Raw genomic sequence first — 26222 nt, forward strand, 5'->3', positions numbered from 1 at the left:
GAGGGGGATAGTGTGAGTGGGAGGGAAGGGGGGGGGGGTTGAGAAAGAGTGGTCATGAATGATTTATGTAACTTGTGATATTTTTCTTTCATGTAAAGCGCCCTGAGCTCTTAGAGAGAAAGGGTGCTGTATAAATGAGCTCTTAGAGAGAAAGGGCGCTGTATAAATGAGCTCTTAGAGAGAAAGGGTGCTGTATAAATGAGCTCTTAGAGAGAAAGGGCGCTGTATAAATGAGCTCTTAGAGAGAAAGGGCGCTGTATAAATGTACATTATTATTATTATGAAGTGTTCCAGCACAAAGGCAGATTGGTGTCTGTGTTTGCCTGTCAGGTTGGAAAAGGCTTGCACATTGTAACGTACAGTCACCCGTTTATCAAACATAGACATTGGCAATGGTCCACTTCACTGCTTGCTATTTTGATAGGTTTTGTTGGAGGTTTGGGTTGGAAGCAAAAGGGTGGAGTTTGTTTGTAGTTGATTTTTATTGTTCATTTCTAAATTATCACATTTACAATGAAAATAAATCAACCAAAGCTGATTTGACATAAATTATGTTTGCTATGATATGTTGGGTTTCATTCACATATTGTTATGTTTTTTTGTGGGGGGAGGGGGGGGGGGGGTTGGTGGTGGTGGTGGTGATGGGGTAGTGTTAGGACAATAACATTGATTTCCATTGAATTAGAATCTGTTTGATGATTGTACACAGTAAAGAGTTTTGCTGGTTGTAAATTCAGTTCTGTACTCCAATATAGTGTGACAATTATTGTAAAATCAAATCATGTTGCCTTAAGCTCAGCCCACCACAAATGGGCCATGGTCACCACCCTCAAAAATGTGGAAGAGTTTTGTGTTTGGTTGGTTGGTTGGTTGGTAGGTGGTTTTGTTTGTTTGTTTGTGACTCACTTAGGTAAACAAAGTGAGTGTGTTATAACCTGATGTTCAGTTGTCTGTGTGTGTGTCTGTATTTTTGGATCATAAATGGTTTATTTTGTTGAGGCTCAATCCGGATCCAAAAAAACATAATACCGCTTCCCAATCTCTGGAACGTAGGCTATGTTCGGGAAGAAGATGGCATGACATCATTTTTCTTGCTTGCAATTAAAAGAAAAGAAATACAAATTCTGGACAGAATACATACAGTGACACTAACTACACCATCAACTTGTTTACTGTATGTGAATATTCTAATGTGGACAATAAATTAACTAGAGTGAACATAAAAGAAATATTGAATCGACCGTTTCACTTAGTTTCGGTCAGCCTTGTCTAGACTGGTCTGTGCAGATCTTGTTTTTTCTAGTTCGCAATTAAAAGAAAAGAAATACAAATTCTGGACAGAACACATACAGAGACACTAACACATCATCGATGTGTTAACTGCATATGAATATTTTAAAGTGGATACTGAATACACAAGAATGTACATAAAAGAGAAATCAAATGGACTGGGTTGTAGTTTCTGCCGGCTGAGCCTGTCGAACACGATCTCCGCAGATGTTGAGAAAGCGGATACATGTTGCGGTGTGCTTGAGGCGATGGCAACGTCTCCTTTACCGCGGACTTTTAAGAATTTTTTAAATGCCCGAGATATACCAAAATAACATGATTTAAACGGCATTATCACCTCGAATACAATGACCGATTTATAATGCAAAAAAAAACCCCAGAAACATGTTTGATTATCATTTTTAAATGGCATTTGTAGACACAGATTAGCGTTGTTAGTAAGACTGGTTCCTCTCACCAGAACATGCCTGCTTCCAATCTGCTTTTATGGCTTTTAAAAAAATTTTAACCTGAAGATTTATAACATCAAATACAGAACACATTTTAATGATTTTTTTAAACGATTTTGTTTTAAGTTGTATCACAAGTGAGTCTTGAAGGCCTTGCCTCTCTTGTTTTCTTTTGTATTGATTACATGTGTGTGTTGAATGTTTTTCCTGTTCAGGATGCGAATGTCGAGCTTGTCTTTCACTGTGGAAAAGTGTGGAACTGACTTGGGTCTTAGAGTTTCGGTCAGAATGCTATGACCGTATCAGTTTTCAGGGTATTTGATCAGGTGCCTTCTTTTCAGACAAAGAGTTCCAACACTCATTGAGGACGGGTGATCTTTCTCCATCTCTTTTTTTTTGTATCTGGTGAGGTGTTTTGTTTGTCTTTTGCTGCGTGTCACGCTGTGGGTTTCTTCTCTGGAGCTGTCCAGGAAGAGCAGCCTCGCTGTGTGGTGTGTGTGCTGAACACACGGGCTGTGTGATTCGTTAGGGAAAAGATCAGCTGTGGTGTGTGTGCTGAACACACGGGCTGTGTGATTCGTTAGGGAAAAGATCAGCTGTGGTGTGTGTGCTGAACACACGGGCTGTGTGATTCGTTAGGGAAAACATCAGCCATATTAGGAGGAAGGTGGCAGAATGGTTAAGACGCTCATCTGTCAATACAGAGAGTCCGTGAGAGTCTGGGTTCGAATCCCACTCTCATCATTTATCCCATGTTTGACTGGAAAATCAAACTGAGCGTCTAGTCATTTGGATGAGATGATAAACCAAGGTCCCATTTTGCAGCACACACTTAGTGCACCGAAAAAGAACCCATGGCAAGGAGAGTGTTGTCCTCAGGCGAAATTCTGTATCAGAAATCCACTCTGATAGGTAAACAAATTTGCACTCAAGGCCTGACTAAGCATGTTGTGTTATGCTGCTGGTCAGGCATCTGCCTATCAGATGTGGTGTAGCGTATATGGATTTGTCTGAATGCAGTGACGCCTCCATGAGAAATTGAAACTGAAACTGAGCAGTGCAACATGAAATGTCTTTGCACAAATGTGCTAAACGCTCATGTAGCGATGAATTCTTTGCATAGAATACTGTGTGAAAATTCAACTGGAAGACCTACTTTATAAGACAAAACTCAGTACTGTTGGGAGGTTCACTCGCCTGCCTCTCAGTGAACAGCTGATTCACTTTGCAGAACAGGAAATCTGTAAGATCACTGACCACTGCATCATGCATCCAAACATAGACAATAGCATTGTATAATGCTTACTGGAATTTGAAAGGCTTGGCCAAAATATGATTGTCTTCCAAATTTTTCTAAATAGGTTCTTGGTACTCTGTGATTCTAGCTTGCAATTGACGTGGGTTTTTTTCATGCAGAATCAGTCAGACAACCGTTTTCGAGTTTCGATGATTTGTGTGTGTGTCTGCGTCTGTGTGTATGCGCATGCGTAAGTGTGTATAATGTTGACCATAGATGTGTCGGTCCTTTTCACTTGATTTGGTTCTTTTGTTTTGTGCAGAATGTAGTGTTTCGCATAGTATCACATTTTTGTCACAACAGATTTCTGTGTGTGTGTGTTGGGTTTTTTCAGCCTGTGCTTCCCATTGAGAGCATGCATTTGTTTCCTTGCTCTGTCTTCTTTTTCGTTTTATCTCCACTGGTAAAGTTTCACTGCCAGCAGAACTGAAATATTCCTTGTGAATTTATTTCATTGTGTGCAATTTATACAACTCTTTGTTTTTGTGAGAACCGATAATAGTTGGTAATGTGCTTGGATCGTAGAGCTACTGCTGCTTCATAGTGAATTTATACTGTTGCAGTCAGCACATGCAGATCGATTAGCCATGCTGCAGATTGTTTTGAAGATAATTTGTTGCAGTATTACGTCAGCTTAATGGTTCTTGTTTGTGATTTGATGTGTTTTATGCCTCTTATTATATTATGATTTTGTTGTAAGTTATGTATGATGTTTAGTTTGTTGTTGCTTTTAGGCCTCTGGCAAAAAAAAATTGACAGAAATGTCAACATCAGAGCCATGTCCTAGGTTTTTGTGCATGAATGTGACTAGGTGTGCCTAATTTTCTTCTCTTTTTTTTTCTTCTTTTTTTTTGGGGGGGGGGGGGGGGGGGTTCTATGGGACCGATATTTACAGTTTTTCAGCCATGGTATGATCATCTGTGGTCAGCTGGGCTCCAAGTGACAACAAGAAACATTATTTGTTTGAATATTTGTTTCTTCCCAATCTTGTAAGTTTGGGGTTTGGATGTGTGTATGAATGATTCCCTTCTGTAATTATCACATTTCTCTCTCTCTCTCATTGTTGTTGTTTACATCATACTGCACATGTTAAATTGATAAGCACTCATGTTTTTACTAGTTTGTTTTGTTTTGTTTTTTAACAGAAAGTATTTCCATGATAATGTGGCTCTTTATTGTGCATGTAATCATTTGGGGTTTTCTGCGGGTAAATCTGGAGGTCACTGGCCAATCCAAACTTCATAATATGTGCATCGTCTTTATGTGTCTTGATGTTTGTGCTTTGTATGGATTTTCTGTTTTCTCTTTCCTTATTGTTATTACCTTACTACTACAAATGTTGATATATATATAGATATATATGTATATATATATATAATATATATCGTATTGGTGTGTTTGTGTGGGTTACTGCTATCAAAATTATGAAATGTTTTCTTCTCAGTTTCAAGTTAACTTTGTGGGAGGAGGAAAAACTCATTTTTTTCAAGCTACGAAGATAGTGGTAAGTATTCATCGGCTGTTCATTTGAGATTATGCATTGTGAATGAAGATGTGCTCACTCAGCCAGCTAAGATGTGTGAGCCAAACATGATGGCAAAGAAAACAGACATTAGTCTTGTGAAGAAAAGTTGTGTGTTTCCATGTGGGATGCTGGCGTTCTTTCAGTACCTACCATGAACTGTGTTGTTTGGCAGGTGTTTATTTTTGTTTCTTTGGGTTTTTTGTTGTTGTTTTTTTCAGAAGTGACCGTTTTAATGTGTTGGTTGGGCAGTCCTGGTATGGCTCTTCGTGGTCAGCTGGACAATAACTATAAGCAACAATGTCAAATGTCCAGTAAACAGTTTTGTGTTTCACTATAGAGGCTGTTCTGATATCTGTTTAAAATGGGTTTTATAGTGGTGATGTTTAAATGCACATGTACCCGATTGTTTTTTTATTGTCTTTTTTTTTCGTACTCTTGTTACTATATAAATGTATGCAACCTTATAACCTGTCAGGTGGGTAGGAAGGTATGTATCACCAGTATTCTGTTTCTGTAGAATCAAAATGGAGCTTTATGTGGTGTGGAGAGAGAGGGAGGGGGTGCCCATGTATAATCTGTACATAAACCATGAAATGTTCCAAAGTGCCAAACGGTGTTGTGCAGAGTACTGTTTTACTACTGATGACCAACTGCAGAATTGTGTGTATAGTGTTTCATACCCACTTGCTGGACACTAACATCATCATGCATAATTGTGTGGAGCATTTGAGTGTGTGTGTGTGTGGAGCATTTGAGTGTGTGTGTGTCTGCAGGGGAGCAAGCTGACCGTAATAAACCAAATTTCCAGACTCCCCTGCCCCCCACCACCCTGAAAAATGATATTGAGAAAGGAATTACCGAATTATTGTTGGATTGTTTTGGCCTTTGTTTGATCATCAGGATCATTGTCAGACTGGCAAACTTTATATTGGGGTAGGTTTGATAACGAACGGATGGATCAAATGCAACCCCCATCCCTTCCTGGGCTTTCGTCTTTTTGCAGGTTGGGTTTGTGTATGTGTGCCGGAAAGGATTTTTATGAGAGCATCTTCATTACTGTTACTGCATCAGGAGAGACTTACTTAACTTGCATTGTGTTTGCAAATATGTACCACATTGTTTATCACACATTACCCCTGCTCTTGTATACTTAAGTGAAATTGAAAGTCTTTTTGTTTTGTGTGAGGACAGGGAGGGGGGGGGGATTGTTTGGGATGAGGGTTGGAGGGGATTATTTAGTCCTACCCTTTCCCCTGTAGTTTGTTTTGTTTCATGATTGCAGAAAAACTTTTAATAAAAAGTGGCATTAACGTTTCCTAAACAGGAAAATTACTTGTGTGCTGCTGATACCAATGACTTTTTTAACATGTCCATTAATTAAGAGATGCATCCATAAAATATATATCTGTTGAACAACAATAAAAATGAAAATTATTAATTAATGGGCTGTTATTTGTGAAATGGAAGAAGAGTGTATGAATTTCAAAATGTCTATCCCTCACCCTGCTTTGTCAGTGAAAAAAAGAGAGAGAGCGAGATTCGCTTTCAATGCAACTGTGTATGTTCCCTTTTTTTTTTACAGGACTGTAGCACTGCTGCTGGTTTACTCTGTAACAACAGGAGAAACCAAGAAATGTCTTATCAGATCAAGATCTGCTCATGATTTCCTGTGTGCCTTTTGAGGAATTTTCATCTTAGTCCACACAGATACATGCTCAGACAATCGGTCCTATTGCTCAACAAGAGTCCATTTTAGTGCACACAAAATGAACTCATGGCAACAAAAGGGTTGTCCCTGGCAAAATTCTGTAGAAAAATCCACTCCGTGTAGCGATGCACCCTCCCTGGGCAGAGTAGCCCACATTTCACACAGAGAAAAGAGAAATACAATACAATGCAATCTTGTCCTAAGTTCAGGATCTTTCAGAATAATGTAAACTTCCCAGCAGACTACTACACCCATGCACACAGCATTGTTTGGCATTTTCAGTGAAATACCTCAATACCTCAAGAGCGCACACAGCCAATGCCACGGCCATGCAATAAAAGGTGCGTTGCAGAACGAGTGTTGTGTCTGATCCCTTTCATGTGCATAAGGAGATGATGGTGATACGGATACTTATGTAGCGCCTATCCTCGGTTAGAGGCAAAGCTCTGTGTGCTGTACGAACACAGAGTCATTTGCACAACAGGTTGCCTATCTGGGTAGAGCCGACTGACAGCTGCCATTGGACACTCACCATTTGTTTCCTGTGTCATTCAATCAGGTTTCAGTCACACACACATACACTGATACAGACATGTAATATTTTACATGTATGACCGTTTTTATGTACCCCATCATTGTATGCAACCATACTCCGTTTTCAGAGGTGTGCATGCTGGGTATGTACTTGTTTGCATAACCCACGGAACACCAACATGCATTACAGGATCTTCAATATGTGTACTTGATCTTCTGCATGCGTATAGACATGAAGGGGGTTCAGGCACTAGCAGGTCTGCACATTTGACCTGGGAGTTCAGAAAAATCTCCACCACTTTACCCACCAGGTGCTGTTCCCGAGATTCGAACCCAGGACCCTCAGACTGAAAGTCCAACGCTTTAACAACTTGACTATTGCACCTGTCAAGGTGAGTGAAGGGTGGTGATCTTTCTGATCTCCTTCATGTGTAGACCTGCTGGTGCCTGAACTGTTTGCGTGCATCCACTTGCAGGATATCAGGTATGCACATCAGAGGTCCTGTAACACACGTGAACGTTACAGTTACAGACACATGAAAACAGACAGCATGTAGGACACAGTGGAGGGGCTGTGGCAGAATCAGAATCAGTTTAGTGTGGGACTTCTGATCCCGCGTTCACCAGTGATCAGGGTTTGAAACCCCACTCCGGCATGGTGCTGCCGTCCTTGGGAAAGGCACTTCACTCCAGTTTACATCACTCCACTCAGGTGTGAATGTGTGCCCTGACCACCTTGGACACAATGGATATGAATTCACTACCCCGTTGGCAGTAAAAGACTACTAGTTCTTTTACCTTTAATGGGACAGAGTCATTTCTAAACTGTTAACGGTCTTGTATCAGAATAAAAGGTGTTGAGTCCTTTAATATTTTGTAGGACATTTCTAAACTGTTAACGGTTTTGTATCAGAATAACAGGTGTTGAGTCCTTTAACATTTAATAGAACATTTCTAAACTGTTAACGGTCTTGTATCAGAATAACAGGTGTTGAGTCCTTTAACATTTAACAGGACATTTCTAAACTGTTAACGGTCTTTTATCAGAATAACAGGTGTTGAGTCCTTTAACATTTAACAGGACATTTCTAAACTGTTAACGGTCTTGTATCAGAATAACAGGTGTCGAGTCCTTTAACATTTAATAGAACCTTTCTAAACTGTTAACGGTCTTGTATCAGAATAACAGGTGTTGAGTCCTTTAACATTTAGTAGGACATTTCTAAACTGTTAACGGTCTTGTATCAGAATAACAGGTGTTGAGTCCTTTAACATTTAATAGGACATTTCTAAACTGTTAACGGTCTTGTATCAGAATAACAGGTGTTGAGTCCTTTAACATTTAGTATGACATTTCTAAACTGTTAACGGTCATGTAACAGAATTAACAGGTGTTGAGTCCTTTAACATTTAGTATGACATTTCTAAACTGTGAACGGTCATGTAACAGAATTAACAGGCATTTTGGGAGGGCCCTCTGTCCAAGATGGACATTTTTACCAGAATCATCCATCCCCACAACTCAGTCTTCTCACTTTACCTCTGCTATTTCACTCCCCTTCTCAAGTGTTGCAAAACTTATTTTGAACAGCATGTTTTTTTTCAACACACGTAGGTATCACTGCAGTCAACATTCTATTTCCAGCAAGTTTCATTCAACTTTATCTGATGCTGCACAGTGTTTGTAAACAACAAAGTAATAATTCTATTATTCTGTTCTCTAAAGATCTACTCATCACTTTCTAATGTATATGGTTGGGTCAGAAAGATATGCAGGCTGATTCAGATTTGCTGTATCAGGGTCCAATCAAGCAATCTAAAATCATCTAATCTACCATATCTACACACACAAAAAAAACTACAGCTTTTATTTTATCTTTAAAAATGACTGAATCTACCAACAAAACACATAGACCAGTATGAATATGCTTACAAACAGATGTGTAACAGACCATGTCTCAGTATATAATATGCAAACAACTGAAAATCAGACAATACAATCAGCGTTTAAAAACATGCTTGAGAGAAATTTACTCTGCATTTCAGAGTAACTGCACAAGCAAAACACTTTCAACAAATCAACTTTTTTAAACACATCACAAGTACAGGAATTCAGCATTCATAAATATCATCATGTGTAACAAAATATCCTTATGACCAGCATGTGTTCAGCTGCATCGCTGACCTGAGCGAGGAAGATGGAAGTTTCTGGATGTTTTCTGATTATATGAATAAGTACAATATAGAAACTAATTTCTTAAGTTATGCATCTGTTATTAAAAGCCTGTTCAAATATCAGATACACTTTTCAGAAACAACTGTAAATCAAATTATTCTAGAGCATTACATCTGTTATATTCAGTGAAGAAAAAGAGGCCGGTACGAGGAAACGTAACCAATTTTAAGACCTTTCATCTTTCCCCCTAAATGAGACCATTTTAATTGTAGGAAATGATACTCAATCTAATGAAATATCAGACCTGATTTTGCTCCTTGCAAAATTCTGTATCTACTTTTTCTGTATCTATAAATGCAAAATGAGAAAAGAAATAACTCAATTTCAAGTAGTCACTTATTAAGAACAAATATTTAACAGAAAAATGTATTGCTTTTGATTCCTTCAATTCTGTTGAATTTCATGCAAACTGGCGATACTATTTAACGAAATTATTGAAACAGAATAAAATTCAGAACAACCATACTATCAAAAAACCAAAACAAAAAAAATGTCAATGGTTGAAAAAAGAATAGGTTATGTACATTGTGATGAATACTTAATCATCTGGTGCATATGTTATGCTAAAGATTTATTTTAAAAATAGTTCATTATTTCATTCACAAGATCACATTTCCACCTAGGAAGTGAGAGAATCTAAGCGCACTGGTTCAAATCATGGCAAAGTCGCCAGTATTTTTTCTCCCTCCACTAGACCTTGAGTGGTGGTCTGGATGCTAGTCATTCAGATGAAACAATAAACCAAGGTCCCGTGTGCAACATGCACTTAGTGCACATAAAAGAACCCACGGCATTACTCCCAAACATCCACATGACAATTCTTTAAGCAGATCAAAAGACAGAGACATTAAACCAAACTATCCACATGACAATTCTTTCAGCAGATACAACAGAAAGGGACATAACACCCAATGATCCACATGACAATTCTTTCAGTAGATAACAGAAAGGGACATAACACCCAATGATCCACATGACAATTCTTTCAGCAGACACAACAGAAAGGGACAATACATCCAAGGATCCACATGACAATTCTTTAAGCAGATCGAAAGACAGAAACATTAAACCCAATGATCCACATGACAATTCTTTCAGCAGATAACAGAAATGGACAATACATCCAATGATCCACATGACAATTCTTTCAGTAGAAACAACAGAAATGGACAATACATCCAATGATCCACATGACAATTCTTTCAGTAGAAACAACAGAAATGGACAATACATCCAATGATCCACATGACAATTCTTTCAGTAGAAACAACAGAAATGGACAATACATCCAATGATCCACATGACAATTCTTTCAGTCGATAAACAAGCAGAAAGGGACATTACATCCATCAATCCACATGACAATTCCTACAGCAGATCGAAAGACAGAGACATTAAACCCAACCATCCACATGACAATTCTTTCAGCAGATACAACACAAAGATAGGGACGTTACACCAAACCATCCCCATGATAATTCTTTCAGCAGATTCAGCACTGGCACCTAGCGCGCGTTGGGTTTATGCGTGCCATGCATCTGCTTCTTAGTTCTCCTCCTTTTTTTTTCCCTTTTTAAACAGATATGGTGTAGGCTGTAGCATACATGGATCTGTCCTCATGCTCTGACACCTCCTTCAAGCTCTCCACCGTGGACCCTGTCAGGACCCCCACCTGGAGGATTTTCTCAGAGAGGGGTGAAAATGCTCCCCTGCTTGTGTAATACAGGTCTTTATTTCAAGAACTCTTTCAAGAATAGGACTGAAAACAATCAGCTGTCTCACATTATAGCTGCCTGCCTTTGTTCACACAACAAAGAGGGGAGTGAGGGGGCGGGGGGTGGGGGGGGGGGAGTATATGCGTGGGCACAATTCAAAAAGCACTGACATCTGGACCTCTGATGCCCAACAGCTGCCATAGAATACGTGAGCAGAAGTATATAATGGCACTGTTATTCAAAATCCCTGTAACTTCTAAACAGACTGGCAAGTCCGTTAAATTTAGTAATGAGCATTGTTGTCCCAAACGCATCCCAAGACACCTGTATGTACAAGATGAGAGACTGATAGACAGACCGAATGCCAAACACAACCACAACAACAACAAACAAGAGAGGCAAGGCCTTCAAGACTCACTTGTGATACACTTAAAAAAAAAAAAAAAAATCCAAGCTTTTTATGTATTGAGTATAATTGTATAATTTCAAAATGTAATGTTTAAGATAAGAAAGATCAGTTTAAAGCAAATTAAGTCCCCTAGCATTAATTACAGAGTAATTTCCCTTTTTTTTACTATCTGCACCAACACGTTTGCAAAATAAATAAAACTTCCATGCTGAGCAAAAGAAGTTCCTGTTTGAACAGAAAATGATAATAATGACTGCTCTTGTTGTTGGGTCAGAATATTAGATCAAAGTGCCAAGTTTAGAGAATACAAAAAATATAAATATTACAGTAAATGCAGTTTGCATATAATTAGGCTTCATTTTTTATTTTTTTGTGCCCATCCCAGAGGTGCAATATTGTTTTAAACAAGATGACTGGAAAGAACTGAATTTTTCCTATTTTCATGCCTAATTTGGTGTCAACTGACAAAGTATTTGCAGAGAAAATGTCAATGTTAAAGTTTACCACTGACACACACACACACACACACACAGACAACCGAACACCGGGCTAAAACATAGACTCACTTTGTTTACACAAGTGAGTCAAAAATGGTGTGAGACTAGTAGACAGACTGAATGCCAAACTGAATATCCAAGACAAAAAAAAATTTAACAGACAGACATAAACATCATTTTGAAGGTATTGTCATGACAGACATCAATAAATGAAATGTCTGAGACACACAAAAATATAAGCAACAGACAAGACAGAACTTGAGAATGAGATACAGACAAATACAAGAATTCTTCCTGTTATATGTCTCTGAAAGAGAGAGGCAGTAAGAAGACGAGGAGGGAAAATAAGTGGGGGGGAAGTGGGGGGAGGAGGTGAGGAGGGGGAAGTGTGTGACCTAGTGAAAAAAAAACAGAAAAAAGATCTGGGCAAGAGCTAAGACGAGGAGGGAAACTGAGTGGGGGGAAGGGGGGGGAGGAGGTGAGGGGGGGGAAGTGTGTGACCTAGTGAAAAAAAAACAGAAAAAAGATCTGGGCAAGAGCTCAGACTTCAAAAAGCGGTTCCCCTCCATGGTGAAAACACATCCCTACACATAAAGAAAAAGCATTAAAAACTCTACAATGTTTTAATGCTTCCTTTCCTCCAACACATTCCTCTAAATGTCAACTACAAGAATCAACAGCTCAGTCCTTGTCCTTTTTTGTCCTTTTACCGCTGAAAAACTCAAGCACTTTCCGCAGAGGTGTAACAACTTTTGTCTCTGAAGGAACTGTTGGGCTGCCAATCCCTTGGGAACACGGATTATATTTACATCACCAGTTCAATAAACGCACTGGACTTCTGCCTGAGGAGCTGAATGGCCCCCTGCCCATGACAATTCCTCATCCTTCTCCTCCTCAATCTCACTTTCCTTTTCGATAATGGCAGAGCCACACTTTCAAATATCATAAGTCTATATATACACTGTGACAAGCAGATACCACTCCTTAGTTTCCAACCATGGACGAACGACCACAATCCGCGACAATCAATCACTTCATTTCCACGACATCTATGGTGTCATCATCGTCCAAGTCAACATCGCTGGGCAGCATGTCAGGCAGCAGCTGCTCCCCGTCGAAAAGAAACTGGAACTTCTCCAGTGGCTTCCCTTTTTTCTGGGCGTACTTCTCCATCATGACTTTGAAGGGGAGATACTGAAACAGTCACAGAAAAGACAGGAGTCAGCGGTGTGTTGTTGGTGTTCACTGCAGTGTTATCGTGGTGATTACAGCCATGTATCATGGTAATTACAGCCATGTATCATGGTGATTACAGCCATGTATCATGGTGATTACAGCAATTACAGCCATGTATCATGGTGATTACAGCGATTACAGCCATGTATCATGGTGATTACAGCCATGTATCATGGTGATTACAGCAATTACAGCCATGTATCATGGTGATTACAGCCATGTATCATGGTGATTACAGAAATTACAGCCATGTATTATGGTGATTACAGCCATGTGTCATGGTGATTACAGCCATTTATCATGGTGATTACAGCGATTACAGCCATGTGTCATGGTGATTACAGCCATGTGTCATGGTGATTACAATGATTATAGCCATGTATCATGGTGATTACAGCGATTATAGCAATATATCATGGTGATTACAGCCATGTCATTTATCATGGTGATTACAGCCATGTATCATGGTGATTACAGCAATTACAGCCATGTATCATAGTGATTACAGAGATTACAGCCATGTATCATTGTGATTACAGCCATGTATCATGGTGATTACAGAGATTACAGCCATGTATCAGAGTGATTACAGAGATTACAGCCATGTATCATGGTTATTACAGCCATGCCATGTATCATGGTGATTATAGCGATGTATCATGGTGATCACAGCCATGTATCATGGTGATTATAGCGATGTATCATGGTGATCACAGCCATGTATCATGGTGATTATAGCGATGTATTATGGTGATCACAGCCATGTGTCATGGTGATTACAATGATTACAGCCATGCATGGTGATTACAGCCATGTATCATGGTGATCACAGCCATGTATCATGGTGATTACAGCCATGTGACATGGTGATTACAATGATTACAGCCATGTATGGTGATTACAGCCATGTATGGTGATTACAGCCATGTATCATGGTGATTACAGCCATGTGTCATGGTGATTACAGCCATGTATCATGGTGATCACAGCCATGTATGGTGATTACAGCCATGTATCATGGTGATTACAGCCATGTGTCAAAGTGATTACAGCCATGTGTCATGGTGATTACAGCCATGTGTCATGATGATTACAACCATGTGTCAGGGTGATTACAATGATTACAGCGATGTATGGTGATTACAGCCATGTGTCATGGTGATTACAATGATTACAGCCATGTATGGTGATTACAGCCATGTATCATGGTGATTACAGCCATGTATGGTGATTACAGCCATGTGTCATGGTGATTACAGCCATGTATACTGATTACAGCCATGTGTCATGGTGATTACAATGATTACAGCCATGTATGGTGATTACAGCCATGTGTCATGGTGATTACAGCCATGTATCATGGTGATTACAGCCATGTGTCATGGTGATTACAATGATCACAGCCATGTATGGTAATTACAGCCATGTATCATGGTGATTACAGCCATGTATCATGGTGATTACAGCCATGTATCATGGTGATTACAGCCATGTATCATGGTGATTACAGCCATGTGACATGGTGATTACAGCCATGTATGGTGATTACAGCCATGTATCATGGTGTTTAAAACAATGTACCGTGGTGTTTACAGCAGTGTATCATGGTGTTTACAATGATGTATAATGGTGTTTACAATGATGTATCACGGTGTTTACAGCAGTGTATCATGGTGTTTACAATGATGTATAATGGTGTTTACAGCAGTGTATCATGGTGTTTACAATGATGGATCATGATGTTTACAGCAGTGTATCATGGTGTTTATAGCAGTGTATCAATATCATGGTGTTTACAATGATGTATCATTCACAGATGCTGAAGATTCTGACAAACGATGGCAGAGATGTTTTTGTGCATTCTCTGAAGCATCATCTTCACCATCTTAGATGCCTTCCCTTCTGAGGAATAAACAATAACCAAACACAGTAAACCTAACCAGCTGCTGTGGCGAAGTGGTTAGCGATGCAGACCGATGACTGGGAGGACATGGGTTCAAAACCCATCAGTGAAAGCAAACCGAAAATGAAAATAAAACATAAACGACATACATGCACAGTAAATTCTAAACACAACAACTGTGACTAATTGTATAAATCATTTGAGTAAGTCATCAAATATAAGAAAAGATATCCATACCACTCAAAATGTATCATTTATATGAATCCTACAGTGTGCACTTTTTCCCAACATCTTCCTTAGTTGCATTTCACTTTCGTTCAAGTCAAAGATTTTTCACAGCTGTTACAGAAACAACAACAAACAACAGTATCAAAAACACTCCAATCATAACTTGCACCTTTACTTCATCCTAGGTCATGACTGAGGCTAGCCTTTCTCGTCTGCTTCTTTCATTGTCCTGATCAAACAAGAAAGGCCTACCCCAGAGTCGGAGAATCTTTGCCAAACGAATATGGACAGTACCTTTTTAATGGTCATGCGGGACTTCCGGCGGCTATTCTGGTACTGCATCTGGATACGAATGTTGTCTGTGCAGCCACCCTCCTCCTCCTCCTCACTCTCACCCTCCTTCGACACCAAGATGTGGCACACTGGAATTCCACCAAAACCCATCAGTTGACTATCACTGCATAGCTAAACACTGGAAGAGAAAAATGAGGCAAATTTGCCTGTACGTCCCAGTTGACTATCACTGCATAGCTAAACACTGGAAGAGAAAAATGAGGCAAATTTGCCTGTACGTCCCAGCTGACTATCACTGCATAGCTAAACACTGGAAGAGAAAAATGAGGCAAATTTGCCTGTACGTCCCAGTTGACTATCACTGCATAGCTAAACACTGGAAGAGAAAAATGAGGCAAATTTGCCTGTACGTCCCAGTTGACTATCACTGCATAGCTAAACACTGGAAGTGCAAAATGAGGCAAATTTGCTTGTACATCCCAGTTGATAATCAATGCATAGCTAAACACTGGAAGTGCAAAATGAGGCAAATTTACTTGTACGTCCCAGTCTCTGATTCTCTCTTCTTTCTTATTGGTGCAGTTTTACACCGCACTTCAGGCACTTTTTTTTTTCGGGAGGGGGGGGGGCGGGGGGGGGGGGGTTACATCATATTTTTCCCATCTGAAAAGCTGACTGCTCATTGTAAAGTGGAGTATGTACCCCAGCACTTATGAGGGAAACACAGAGAGACAGACAGACATGGAAAAAAGAAAAACAGTCACGCACAGACAGAACACAAATATGAGACAAACCCCCAATACACTTTTTTTTTCACAAACAACTATACATGTAAACATACTGTATCAAAAACATCATATAAGACCACCGCCCTTCACTGAAATATCATTCTTTGTTGCTTTAGTCCAGCCAACCACAATGGGCCATATCAAGGCTGAAAAACTGTAAATGTCCATCCTGAAGAACCTTAGGAGAAAAGGTCCTGAAGAAATATGGACCAAAACAAAAAAAGCAAAAAACAAAACATGCACCCACACACACACACACACACACACACACACACACACACACACACACACACAAATGGAAAAGAAATTCAGGCATAAGTTCTGTCACATTCATGCACATAAACCTTGGGACGACACTGACTGGCCTCTGATGATGACCACTTTGTCAACTTTTCATCAGACGATAAAAAAAAAAATGAACATAAACAAACATAATGCACAAAATTACATCTAATAACGGGTACAAAAAACCAAGAAATTGCCAATAAAAACCTCACACATCCAAGGTGCAAACAAGAATAAAACACAGAGAGAGTGCCCAATTATCAAACCCAGAAAAAGACCCCAAAAAAAGTCATGGCTAAAAAGAAACATACATTGGTGAATGGATCAGGAATTTTGTTTAATGTCCCATCACACATATCAGTGAATGGATCAGCAAAGCAGAGAATACAGCAAAATGAGACCAAAAAAAAGAAAAAAAGAAAAAAAAAAGTCAGAAACAAAGAGAATGAACAGACAAGAGGACATTTCTAAGCACAGAATTTCCAGAAGGTGAAGATATCATTAGGAATAAATCAAAGAGTACCCAGCATCCACATGGGTGATACTGCAACACTGATACCACAATAAATCAAACAGCCCCCTGAGTTTGTTTCTTGGTTGTTGTTGTTGTTGTTTTGTTTTGTTTTGGCTTTTTTTTTTGGCATTTTTTGCATTTCTTTTTATCACAACAGATTTCTCTGTGTGAAATTCGGGCACCTCTCCCCAGGAAGAGCGTGTCGCTACACAACAGCGCCACCCATTTTTTCGTATTTTTTCCTGCGTGCAGTTTTATTTGTTTTTCCTATCAAAGTGGATTATTCTACAGTATTTTTTTTGTTGCCGTGGGTTCTTTTACGGGCACTAAGTGCATGCTGCACACGGGACCTCGGTTTATCGTCTCATCCCAATGACTAGCATCCAGACCACCACTCAAGGTCTAGTGGAGGGGGAGAAAATATGGGCGGCTGAGCCGTGATTCGAACCAGCGCACTCAGATTCTCTCGCTTCCTAGGAGGACACGTTACCTCTAGGTCATCACTCCACACTCAGGGTTTGAGGGGTGGGGTGGGAGGTTTGGGGGGGGGGGGGGGGGGAATAACTGACATAAAGAGGCAAGAGAGAATCAGTTTCAGTTTCTCGAGGAGGCGTCACTGCATTCAAACAAATCCTATACATGCTGTACACCACAGGCAGATGCCTCACCAGCAGCATACCCCATCACGTCAGTCAGGCCTTGAGTGTATGCTTATATATATGTTTGTGTACCTATCAAGTGGAGTGATGGCCTAGAGGTAACGCGTCCGCCTCAGAAGCGAGAGAATCTGAGCGCGCTGATTCGAATCATGCTCAGTCACCCATATTTTCTCCCCCTCCACTAGATCTTGAGTGGTGGTCTGGACGCTAGTCATTTGGATGAGACGATAAACTGAGGTCCCATGTGCTGCAAGCACTTAGCGCACGTAAAAGAACCCACGGCAACAAAAGGGTTGTTCCTGGCAAAATTCTGTAGAAAAATCCACTTCGATAGGAAACTCAAATAACACTGCACGCAGGAAAAAATACAAAAAAATGGGTGGCGCTGTTGTGGTGTGATGCGCTCTCCCTGGGGAGAGCAGCCCAAATTTCAAACAGAAAACTCTGTTGTGATAAAAAGAAATACAAATACAAAGTGGATTTCTTCTACAGAACTTTGCAAGAGGACAACACTTCTGTTGCCATGGATTCTTTTCCAGTGCACCAAGTGTGTGTGCTGCACACAAAACCTTGATTTATTGTCTCGCCTGAATGACAAGATGATCAGTTTGATTTTCCAGTCACACTCGGCAGGAATGGCGAGATCGCGCGTCAAACCCACACCCTCACAGGCCCTGCACTGGCAGGTAAACATCTTGACCATTCTGCCACCTTCCTCCAAAGAGGCAGGAGACAGCAGAAGCAGAAAGGCAGGTAGACAGGTAGACAGACAGACAGACAGACCTATGATATCAGCAAGGTGCAGACGTGTGGACAGAGGGGTGTCTGATGCGGCCAGGCGACTGTCGTTGAGGTACAACCCTATCTGGTCCCCTCGCACTCCTAACAGGGTCGCCATCTGAGTCTGCAGGCTGTAGAACATTTCAGTCTGAAAACAGAAGTTAATAAGCAATGCAACATTTCAGCCTGAAAACAGAAGTGGAAAGTCTGTACAACATTTCAGCCTGAAAACAGAAGTGGAAAGTCTGTACAACATTTCAGCCTGAAAACAGAAGTGGAAAGTCTGTACAACATTTCAGCCTGAAAACAGAAGTGGAAAGTCTGTACAACATTTCAGTCTGAAAACAGAAGCAGAAAAAGCGTAGGTTAATCACATGGCCATATAACAAGATTGTACTGTATAGTATTGTATCACCGCATTACTCTGTTGTATAGTGTTGTGTTGGATTGTTTTCCTTCTTTTTTAATCACAACAGATTTCCATGTGAGATCCAGTGGCTTGCTGAAACAATCCTCCATGGAACTGTTGAGCGTGGGAGATGGAAGGGAAGACAGAAAGAACTGAGGGTCTGACAACATTGCACAACAGATGGGAAAACTGTCAGTAGTGACCCATGCTTCAATGTTTTAAAAGCAAATATGTGAAATGCTTTTATTTGAGAACATATGTTTATTACTCTTGTTTAATCAAGTAAACCGCGTGTGTGGGGTGGGTGGAAGGTGGGTGGGTGCGGGTGTGTGCTGATTATCTGGTTGTGGTTTTCCACAATTTATCTTTATTCTTATCTTATCTGTCTATTATAATCAATGTGCAATATAGTAGGCTATGCTTATAACTGTATTCAAAATAATGTTTCTTAATTCTTTCTGTTTTTACATTAAGAATACCAGTTATTATCTGCAGTGTGTGGATGTATGTATGAAACGGTGTATGTGATATTTTTTACATTTGTGTCTTCGTAATATTTGTAAAAGCTCTTGTTGATTTTTACAGTTATGGTCCCCATGTTGTTTACTTGTCTATGCACCTGATCAAATTTCTCCAGTTGGAGATAATATAAAGTTATTCTTATTCTTATTCTTATCTGATGAACAGTTCTTCTATGCAGCAGCCCAGCGACCATGCACAGAGTTAAGGGAGAAGAAGAAGAAGAAGCGTCACATGGCACTTCTCCAGAAATGACAAAAAAACATCCATGATTATGAGTTGGATCATCATCACTCTCTCAACTGGTGTTGTTGCTGTATTCGCTGTGCAAGTAACTGCAGAAGGAGCAGTATGGTAGGCCTAACTGTAGCAGTTGTAAAAAGGAAATTTTTTATCTAAAATTACGTTTAAATAACATACTTACCGTGACCCAACTAGTGCAGACTCCGGCAGGGGTCTGACATTTCTGTCCTGTGCAAACTACTATCCGCCTATGCGGAGAAAACGAAAGCAACTACGGCCGATAACCTCCCGGAAGTAGGTAACCTCCCCTTTGTCCCGCTGGCTAGCGCCCTCTTTTGACGGCAGCCATCATGACTCCTGTTCCTGTGCTCTTCATACGGCTAAGTTTTTTCCCCCGTATTTTCTGCCTGTCTGTTGATTCTCTGGCGTTTTTGTTTGTTGTCAAATTATGTCTCCAACCAGGTCACATAATTATGTAGCTCGATTGGGCGATCGCGCTAAAATTAAGGCGCGATCGCAATCGATTCACCTACACTCTGGGCCCTCTACTCCTGGCCCTCTCAACAACGCCAACCCGCCACCTCCTCCACTTCCTCCGGTCCCTCCGGTCGACTCCAGACCTCCACCACCTCCTACACCTCCTTTGGTGACTTCTAGAGGCATTCTACCTTGTCCGAGTTTGGCTTTAAAGAACATAAGTCAGTTTTTCAAAATCTGCAGCTTGTTTGCACTTGTGTTATGAAGAGATTCAATTAACACATGCAGTTTCCAACATCTGCTGAGTACAGTTGGTACATCTGCACACGTTTCTTGCTGTCTGCTCTACTTTTCTGACATCACCCTACATGAAGTCAGCTGTATGTTTGGTGACACGCATTTTGTATCATGACTTCAACCAGACAAGCAGTACAGCAACAATCACTGGAACACTCAAAAGCTGAGAAACTACAGCACTAACAGACAAAGAACAAAAAAGTGCTGTGTCCCACTGTATGTGTGTGTTGTGTGTGTGTGTGTGTGTGTGTGTGTGTGTGTGTGTGTGTGTTTTCAATACCCTATATTGATTGAAAAATACTGTTCATCAGCTTGGTTATAAGCATTATCTGTATACTTTATTCATAGAATGATCTTTTGTGTCTATCCGTTTCACAGTGGTAATTGCATACACGTGATTTTGAACATTTCAAGTGAGACTTATGTCAACTTAGCATTCAAGACTTTTATATCTTTTATTGTTTCATGAAACAGGCATTCAAGCCTTTTATGTCCTTTAATGTTTCATGCATTCTTACTGAATGAACTGTGATTCTCATACACTGTTTATGTAATATACACACTTCATTTTCTCTTTTTGGAGAAAATCAAGTATTCTGTATCCTGTCTATTCACCTTTGACATTGAGAAACGGTGGACGTCGTCGATGTGACGAACTCGTACCAGCTGGGTGTAGGTATGCTCCGGACTGTCCACCACAACAGCAGGCGACTGAGGCGACATCATGTTCACTTTCTGAAGTTCTCCTTTTATGGAATTGATGGCCCTGGAATCAGTATGAAGGGAGATTCTGAAATCTTGTGTCCAAACGAGGCAACCGGAAGCTAAGAGTTGTAGTTCTGCCTCCATATGTTAAAGTTAAAGAACTTACATACTGACACACACACACACTTACTTTCTTAACATATGCCCTTGCTGATTTACATGTACTTGGTATGTCACCACACGCACTTGAAGGAGAAAGGGAGGGAGAAATAAAAGATTAAATGAGGTGAGGTGGGGAGGATGGATTTTCAAGTAAAATGACAACTGTGGACAGACGTAATACAAAAGAACGAATGAACACACACACACACACACACACACAACACACACATCAGTATCAGTATCAGTAGCTCAAGGAGGTGTCACTGTGTTCAGACAAATCCATATACGCTACACATCTGCCAAGCAGATGCCTGACCAGCAGCATAACCCAACGCACTTGCACCCAACACACCCATACAAACGTGTACACTAACATACTTACTTAAAAGCATTCTGGATCCCCTTGCTGATTCGTGTACGTTTCGGGCGTAGCCGAGTGGGTGGAGGTGGGGGGACAGGTGGTGAGGGTGATCTAATGATGCTGACATCTTCTGTTGTCTGAATGCTGAAAACAATACATACCTCATTCATGAGTCATAAGATTTTACTTTTTTGACAGTTTAGCTTTCTTTTTTTTCTTCCATGGAAAAATACATGTCCTGGTACATATACACACTTTACCAACAGAATGCCCCTACCCCCACCCCCATCCTACACCTAGTGAAAATTATCCATATAAAAAAAAATCCAAGTTTGCAAACAGAATCACAATGGCGTACATTCCTTTGGAAGCCTCACTCAATGCTAAAAGTAACTGACAGTTTTACAACAGACTTCATCTCAATGAACATCTTAAACAACTGTAAAAAGAAAAAGAAAGTCATCACCACCAACACATGAAACACAACTTGATTAATGATCTGCTGTTTTTTTGTCTCTTTTTGATCTGTTGGGTTTTGTTTTGGTTTTTTTGTCTCTTTTTTTATTTGAGTAAGAAGCCTTTATAAAACCATATCTAGACAATACATTAGGATACAGACACACCGACAACCAGCCAAAAATTGACCATGACCTGTCAAGACTGATCACCTAAGTAGCACTGTACCTGTTTTCATCCTCGTCCAAGTCATCCACAAGTTCAACGGCGGAATCAGATGGTTCCTCAAGAGTGGTGCTGGCGGTCAGTGCTTGACATGTTCTTGCTCTCTTCTCCCTGACAGCTGTGACATCTGAATCTAAGAGAAGAAAACCAAGGTATCAATCATTGCTCACAGCATCAATCAATTCTGGCAGCCATGTTGACATGCTCAACAGCATTTCACTTTGTAAAATGCAAACACACACACACACACACACACACACACACACACAAAAATGCTTTAAAATTGAGTCAAACCTTGCTGAGAAATTACCTCAAACACTCATCAAGGCAGTTACCATTTGCAAGGCATTTGCAAATGAATTTCTGCGTGCCTGACGATGTAGTTACCCCTAAATCGCGGATATATCCGTGGTCAGAAGTGAAAGGCTAAATATAGAAGCAGGCTATATAAAGTATATGGATGAAAAAAACAAGCCTGAGGGAGAAAAGAGAGAGGTCAAGAGACAGGTTAAAAAAGAGCTTTTACTTTTCTTCCTCTAATGAAGAAGGCATGTGATGCACCAAAAGAAAGAAAAAGAAAATAATAAAACACAGAAAATTAGGTGCTCCATGGACTGCATAAAATACAGTTTAAGCTGGAGAATTCATTCCACCAAAAGTGGAGGGGTTGGCAGATATATGGTTCAAAAGCCATACTTCTCTTCTCCTTACCGGTTATTCGTCAGTCAAACGCTAAATTTCTCTTCTCCTTACCTGACACAGGTGCTTTGTCAGTGTTGTCGCTCTGTTTGGAAAAAAGTGGTTTTCGTGGCTGGCTGGAGAGTGAAAATATCGATCTCTGGACACAGCTGGAGTAGACGTGTGTGTTGTGTGTCTGTACGTCTGGAGGATCTTCAGGTACAGCACTGGCCAGCTTACTAAGCCCTCGCTTGGTGGCCCGTTTCTTCAGCACCGGCGGTGGGCTGTCTTCAATGGTCTTCAATGATTCAACGTTGGTATTCTGAAAAAAAAGAAAAATAAAATGAAAAAGAATAAACTGAGTGTTTTGGGGTTACGTTTTTTATAATAAATTTTGTGTCCATTGTTTGCCTCAGCCTGTCTAATAAGAAACAGTTTTAACATATCTCCCAGTAGGACTGATGTGTTGGAGTTGACCTCTTTGGCTGCATGATATTTTAGTAACACTATTATATAAGCAAGTGGTAGGACTACAGATGTAGAATTCCCAATAACCTCTAAGGTTTAAGAAACACAGGAATAAGACTTTCAATAGTTTCAAAGAGCCCAATGAGGTAAATCATCATTGACAGTAATCCTCAGCATAACGAGCCACTGTAAAAGTAGATAATAATAATAATAATATTTACATAGTGCTGAATCTTGTGCAGAGACAAATCAAAGCACTTTCACACTAGTCATTCACACACATGCATAACTCTAAAACTTGAGAAACTGAAGACAAGGAAGAGGCAGGGGAGGGAGGCTGTCTTGGGAATAGGTGGGTTTTAAGGCCAGACTTGAAAGAGCTGAGAGTGGAGACCTGATGAAGCAAAAGTTCATTCCAAATGCAAGGCCCACAGACAGAGAAAAAATGGAGGCCAACTGTGAAGTATTTGAATCTGGGTATGCGTAAACAAAGCGGATCGGAAGCTGATTGTACTTTTTGTAGAGAGTGAGATAGAGTGTAGAGGCCAAGGCAGTCAGGAAAAGGCAGATTTGCGAATACATTTATAACATAGTGCTGATCTTATACTTTATTCTGTGTGAGACATGGACCCAATGGAGATGTTGCAAAAGCAGTGATGTGCTCAGATCTTTTCTTTCTGAGGACAAGTCAGGCAGAAGAATTTTGTGTGCGCTGAAGGGACTGAATGGATGAAGCAGGCAAACCAGACAATATAGAGCTACAGCATAGCTACCATCCTTCCAGACCCAAAATTAGGAATCCTGTCAGGGAGTGGGTTCGGGAGGGGGTGTGGTGTGAATCGATAAATGAAAAAGGTTTCTTATACTGTGAAATAAAGCACTGTTACACCCTCTTTTTTGCATGTATGTGCAATTAACATTTACTGGAAATTGTGAGCAATGCAAAAGGCTATCAACACAGACAAAAGCAGCAAATGTGCTGTTCTCCATTTCTTCAATTCATTGCCTCTATTGCTACAACCAAACTCTGTAAAATGAAAAACAATCGTATGCACAATTTTTTTTTTTTAATTTAACAAAACGTGGAAAAAAGAAGCCTGCTGTTTCGCACATTCTGCCTCTCTTGATCATATGTGTTGCTCGAAAGTTTGGAGAGCCAAACGACTTCAAGAACACAAATCATGTGATGCACTCTAAATACCATACAATCACAGAACTCTCCAGCGGTCTATTCTACATATCTTTTTACAATTTGACATGCTGGCATCTGATGTGTGTGTGTGTGTGTGTGTGTGTGTGTGTGTGTGAGTGTGTGGCGCGCGCGCGATCTGATTACATGACCATGTGATTTGATGAAACATTACCTGCACTAAAGTGTGTCATCACTAGTCACTGGAAACGATGTTTTTGACTTTTTACATATCTTTTACGTAGTCTATTGAGAAATTTCCTCAAATTGTACTTTATTATTTATTTGAAGTATTCATCTTTGATTCTACCCTCCTTCTACCCGGTTTCCCCCAACTCATGACTCATCTCCTCCCTCTTCTCCTAGGAACCTTCGATAACAACATATTTGAAAACTGATTTGAAAACTGATCCTTTAACTAAATGTTTGCAATCGCCAGTATATGTCACAGGACATTACACACAAATGTCACTCCACTAACATGACATTTTTTTCTCTTAAAAAAAGTTAAATGACTAAAGAATGTCTTTCATGGAGATCATTCACAGTGTTCTACCCAAAACAAAACAAAACAAAACAAACCCTCACCGCCGCCATTTTTCTGGAACAGGAAGTGTCTTCAATGGTGTGAATTCTTACTTCGTCTGACTGATTGACGTCACTGTCTTTCACACACGCTGCAGAGTAAAAAAATTCTTACTTGGTGTTGTTGTCGCATATTTTTTGTCCTGTCATGAAAACGTGTCCTTTTTTAAATTATGTTCGACTTAGCAATTGCCGAGTGGTTAAAGCGTTAGTTAGATAGATAAATTGATAGATAGATAGACATGAGCTGGTCTTCTTCGGTGTGTGTGTGTGTGTGTGTGTGTGTGTGAGTGTGTGTGTGTGTGTGTGTGTGTGTGTGTGTGTGTGTGTCAGTGTGTGTGTGTCCGTGGTTGTGAAAGACAGAGAGAGAGAGAGAGAGTGTGTGTGTGTGTGTGTGTGTGTGTGTGTGTGTGGGTGTGTTTATATGAGTATGTGTGGAAATGTTGGTGTTAGTGTGTGTGCGCGTGAGTGTTCTTTGTGTGTGTTTGTGTGTGTGTGTGTGTGCATTAGGTGTGAGTGCTATTTCACGCACGCGCACAAGAGAGTACACCCGGGCCCACCCACTCGATCCCATCCACCCCGGCCCGGCAAAAACACACCGTGACACACACAAACACAAGTGCGTTCGCGCACGCGCGCACGGCACACACACACACACACACACACACACACACACACACACACACACACACACACACACACACACACACACACACACACACACACACACACACACACACGCAGAGGCACGCGCGCGGCGCCGCGAACTAATTCACACTGCTTCGCCGCGGTAAGATTGGACTGAATTGGGGATGATTTAAAAGTAACTTAATTGATGAATTAATAATGAAGAAAAGAAACTGATTTTATGATGAACTGATTTTAAAGGTATGCATCTTTACTGAGGCGAGATGGGATCATCAGTGTCGTCAAGTTTGCATTGATAGTTTTTATTTTCTTTAGCCTGATTGTTTTCACACACAGTGACTCACCTGATTCTACTCAGTCGTCCCTCAATGTTTCCACATCCTCCCCCCTCCCCCCTCCCCCCGCCCCTCCCAAACCAACCCCTTCTCTCTACCACATGCATGAAACACAAAC

General features: G+C 40.4%; 1 protein-coding gene and 1 long non-coding RNA gene across 2 annotated transcripts; one reads left to right on the forward strand and one right to left on the reverse strand.

Moving 5' to 3' along the window:
* Positions 1-599: 599 nt before the first annotated feature.
* On the forward strand, positions 600-6003 carry LOC143274856 (uncharacterized). The gene is made up of 2 exons (XR_013053318.1): positions 600-2225; positions 2336-6003. It is a non-coding gene; the product is annotated as an uncharacterized LOC143274856 (long non-coding RNA).
* An 870-nt stretch (positions 6004-6873) lies between these two features.
* Positions 6874-25150, reverse strand: LOC143302252 (NFATC2-interacting protein-like). The gene is made up of 8 exons (XM_076616843.1): positions 25125-25150; positions 22955-23201; positions 22205-22334; positions 21542-21664; positions 20908-21058; positions 18351-18495; positions 15322-15449; positions 6874-12854 (listed from the first exon to the last, which is right to left on the reverse strand). Exons 1-8 carry the CDS (start codon positions 25131-25133, stop codon positions 12690-12692), a joined length of 1098 nt encoding a protein of 365 aa, XP_076472958.1. The 5' UTR covers positions 25134-25150; the 3' UTR covers positions 6874-12689.
* Positions 25151-26222: the final 1072 nt, after the last annotated feature.

Source organism: Babylonia areolata, chromosome 29, assembly GCF_041734735.1.
Source record: "Babylonia areolata isolate BAREFJ2019XMU chromosome 29, ASM4173473v1, whole genome shotgun sequence".
Lineage (NCBI taxonomy): Eukaryota > Metazoa > Mollusca > Gastropoda > Neogastropoda > Buccinidae > Babylonia > Babylonia areolata.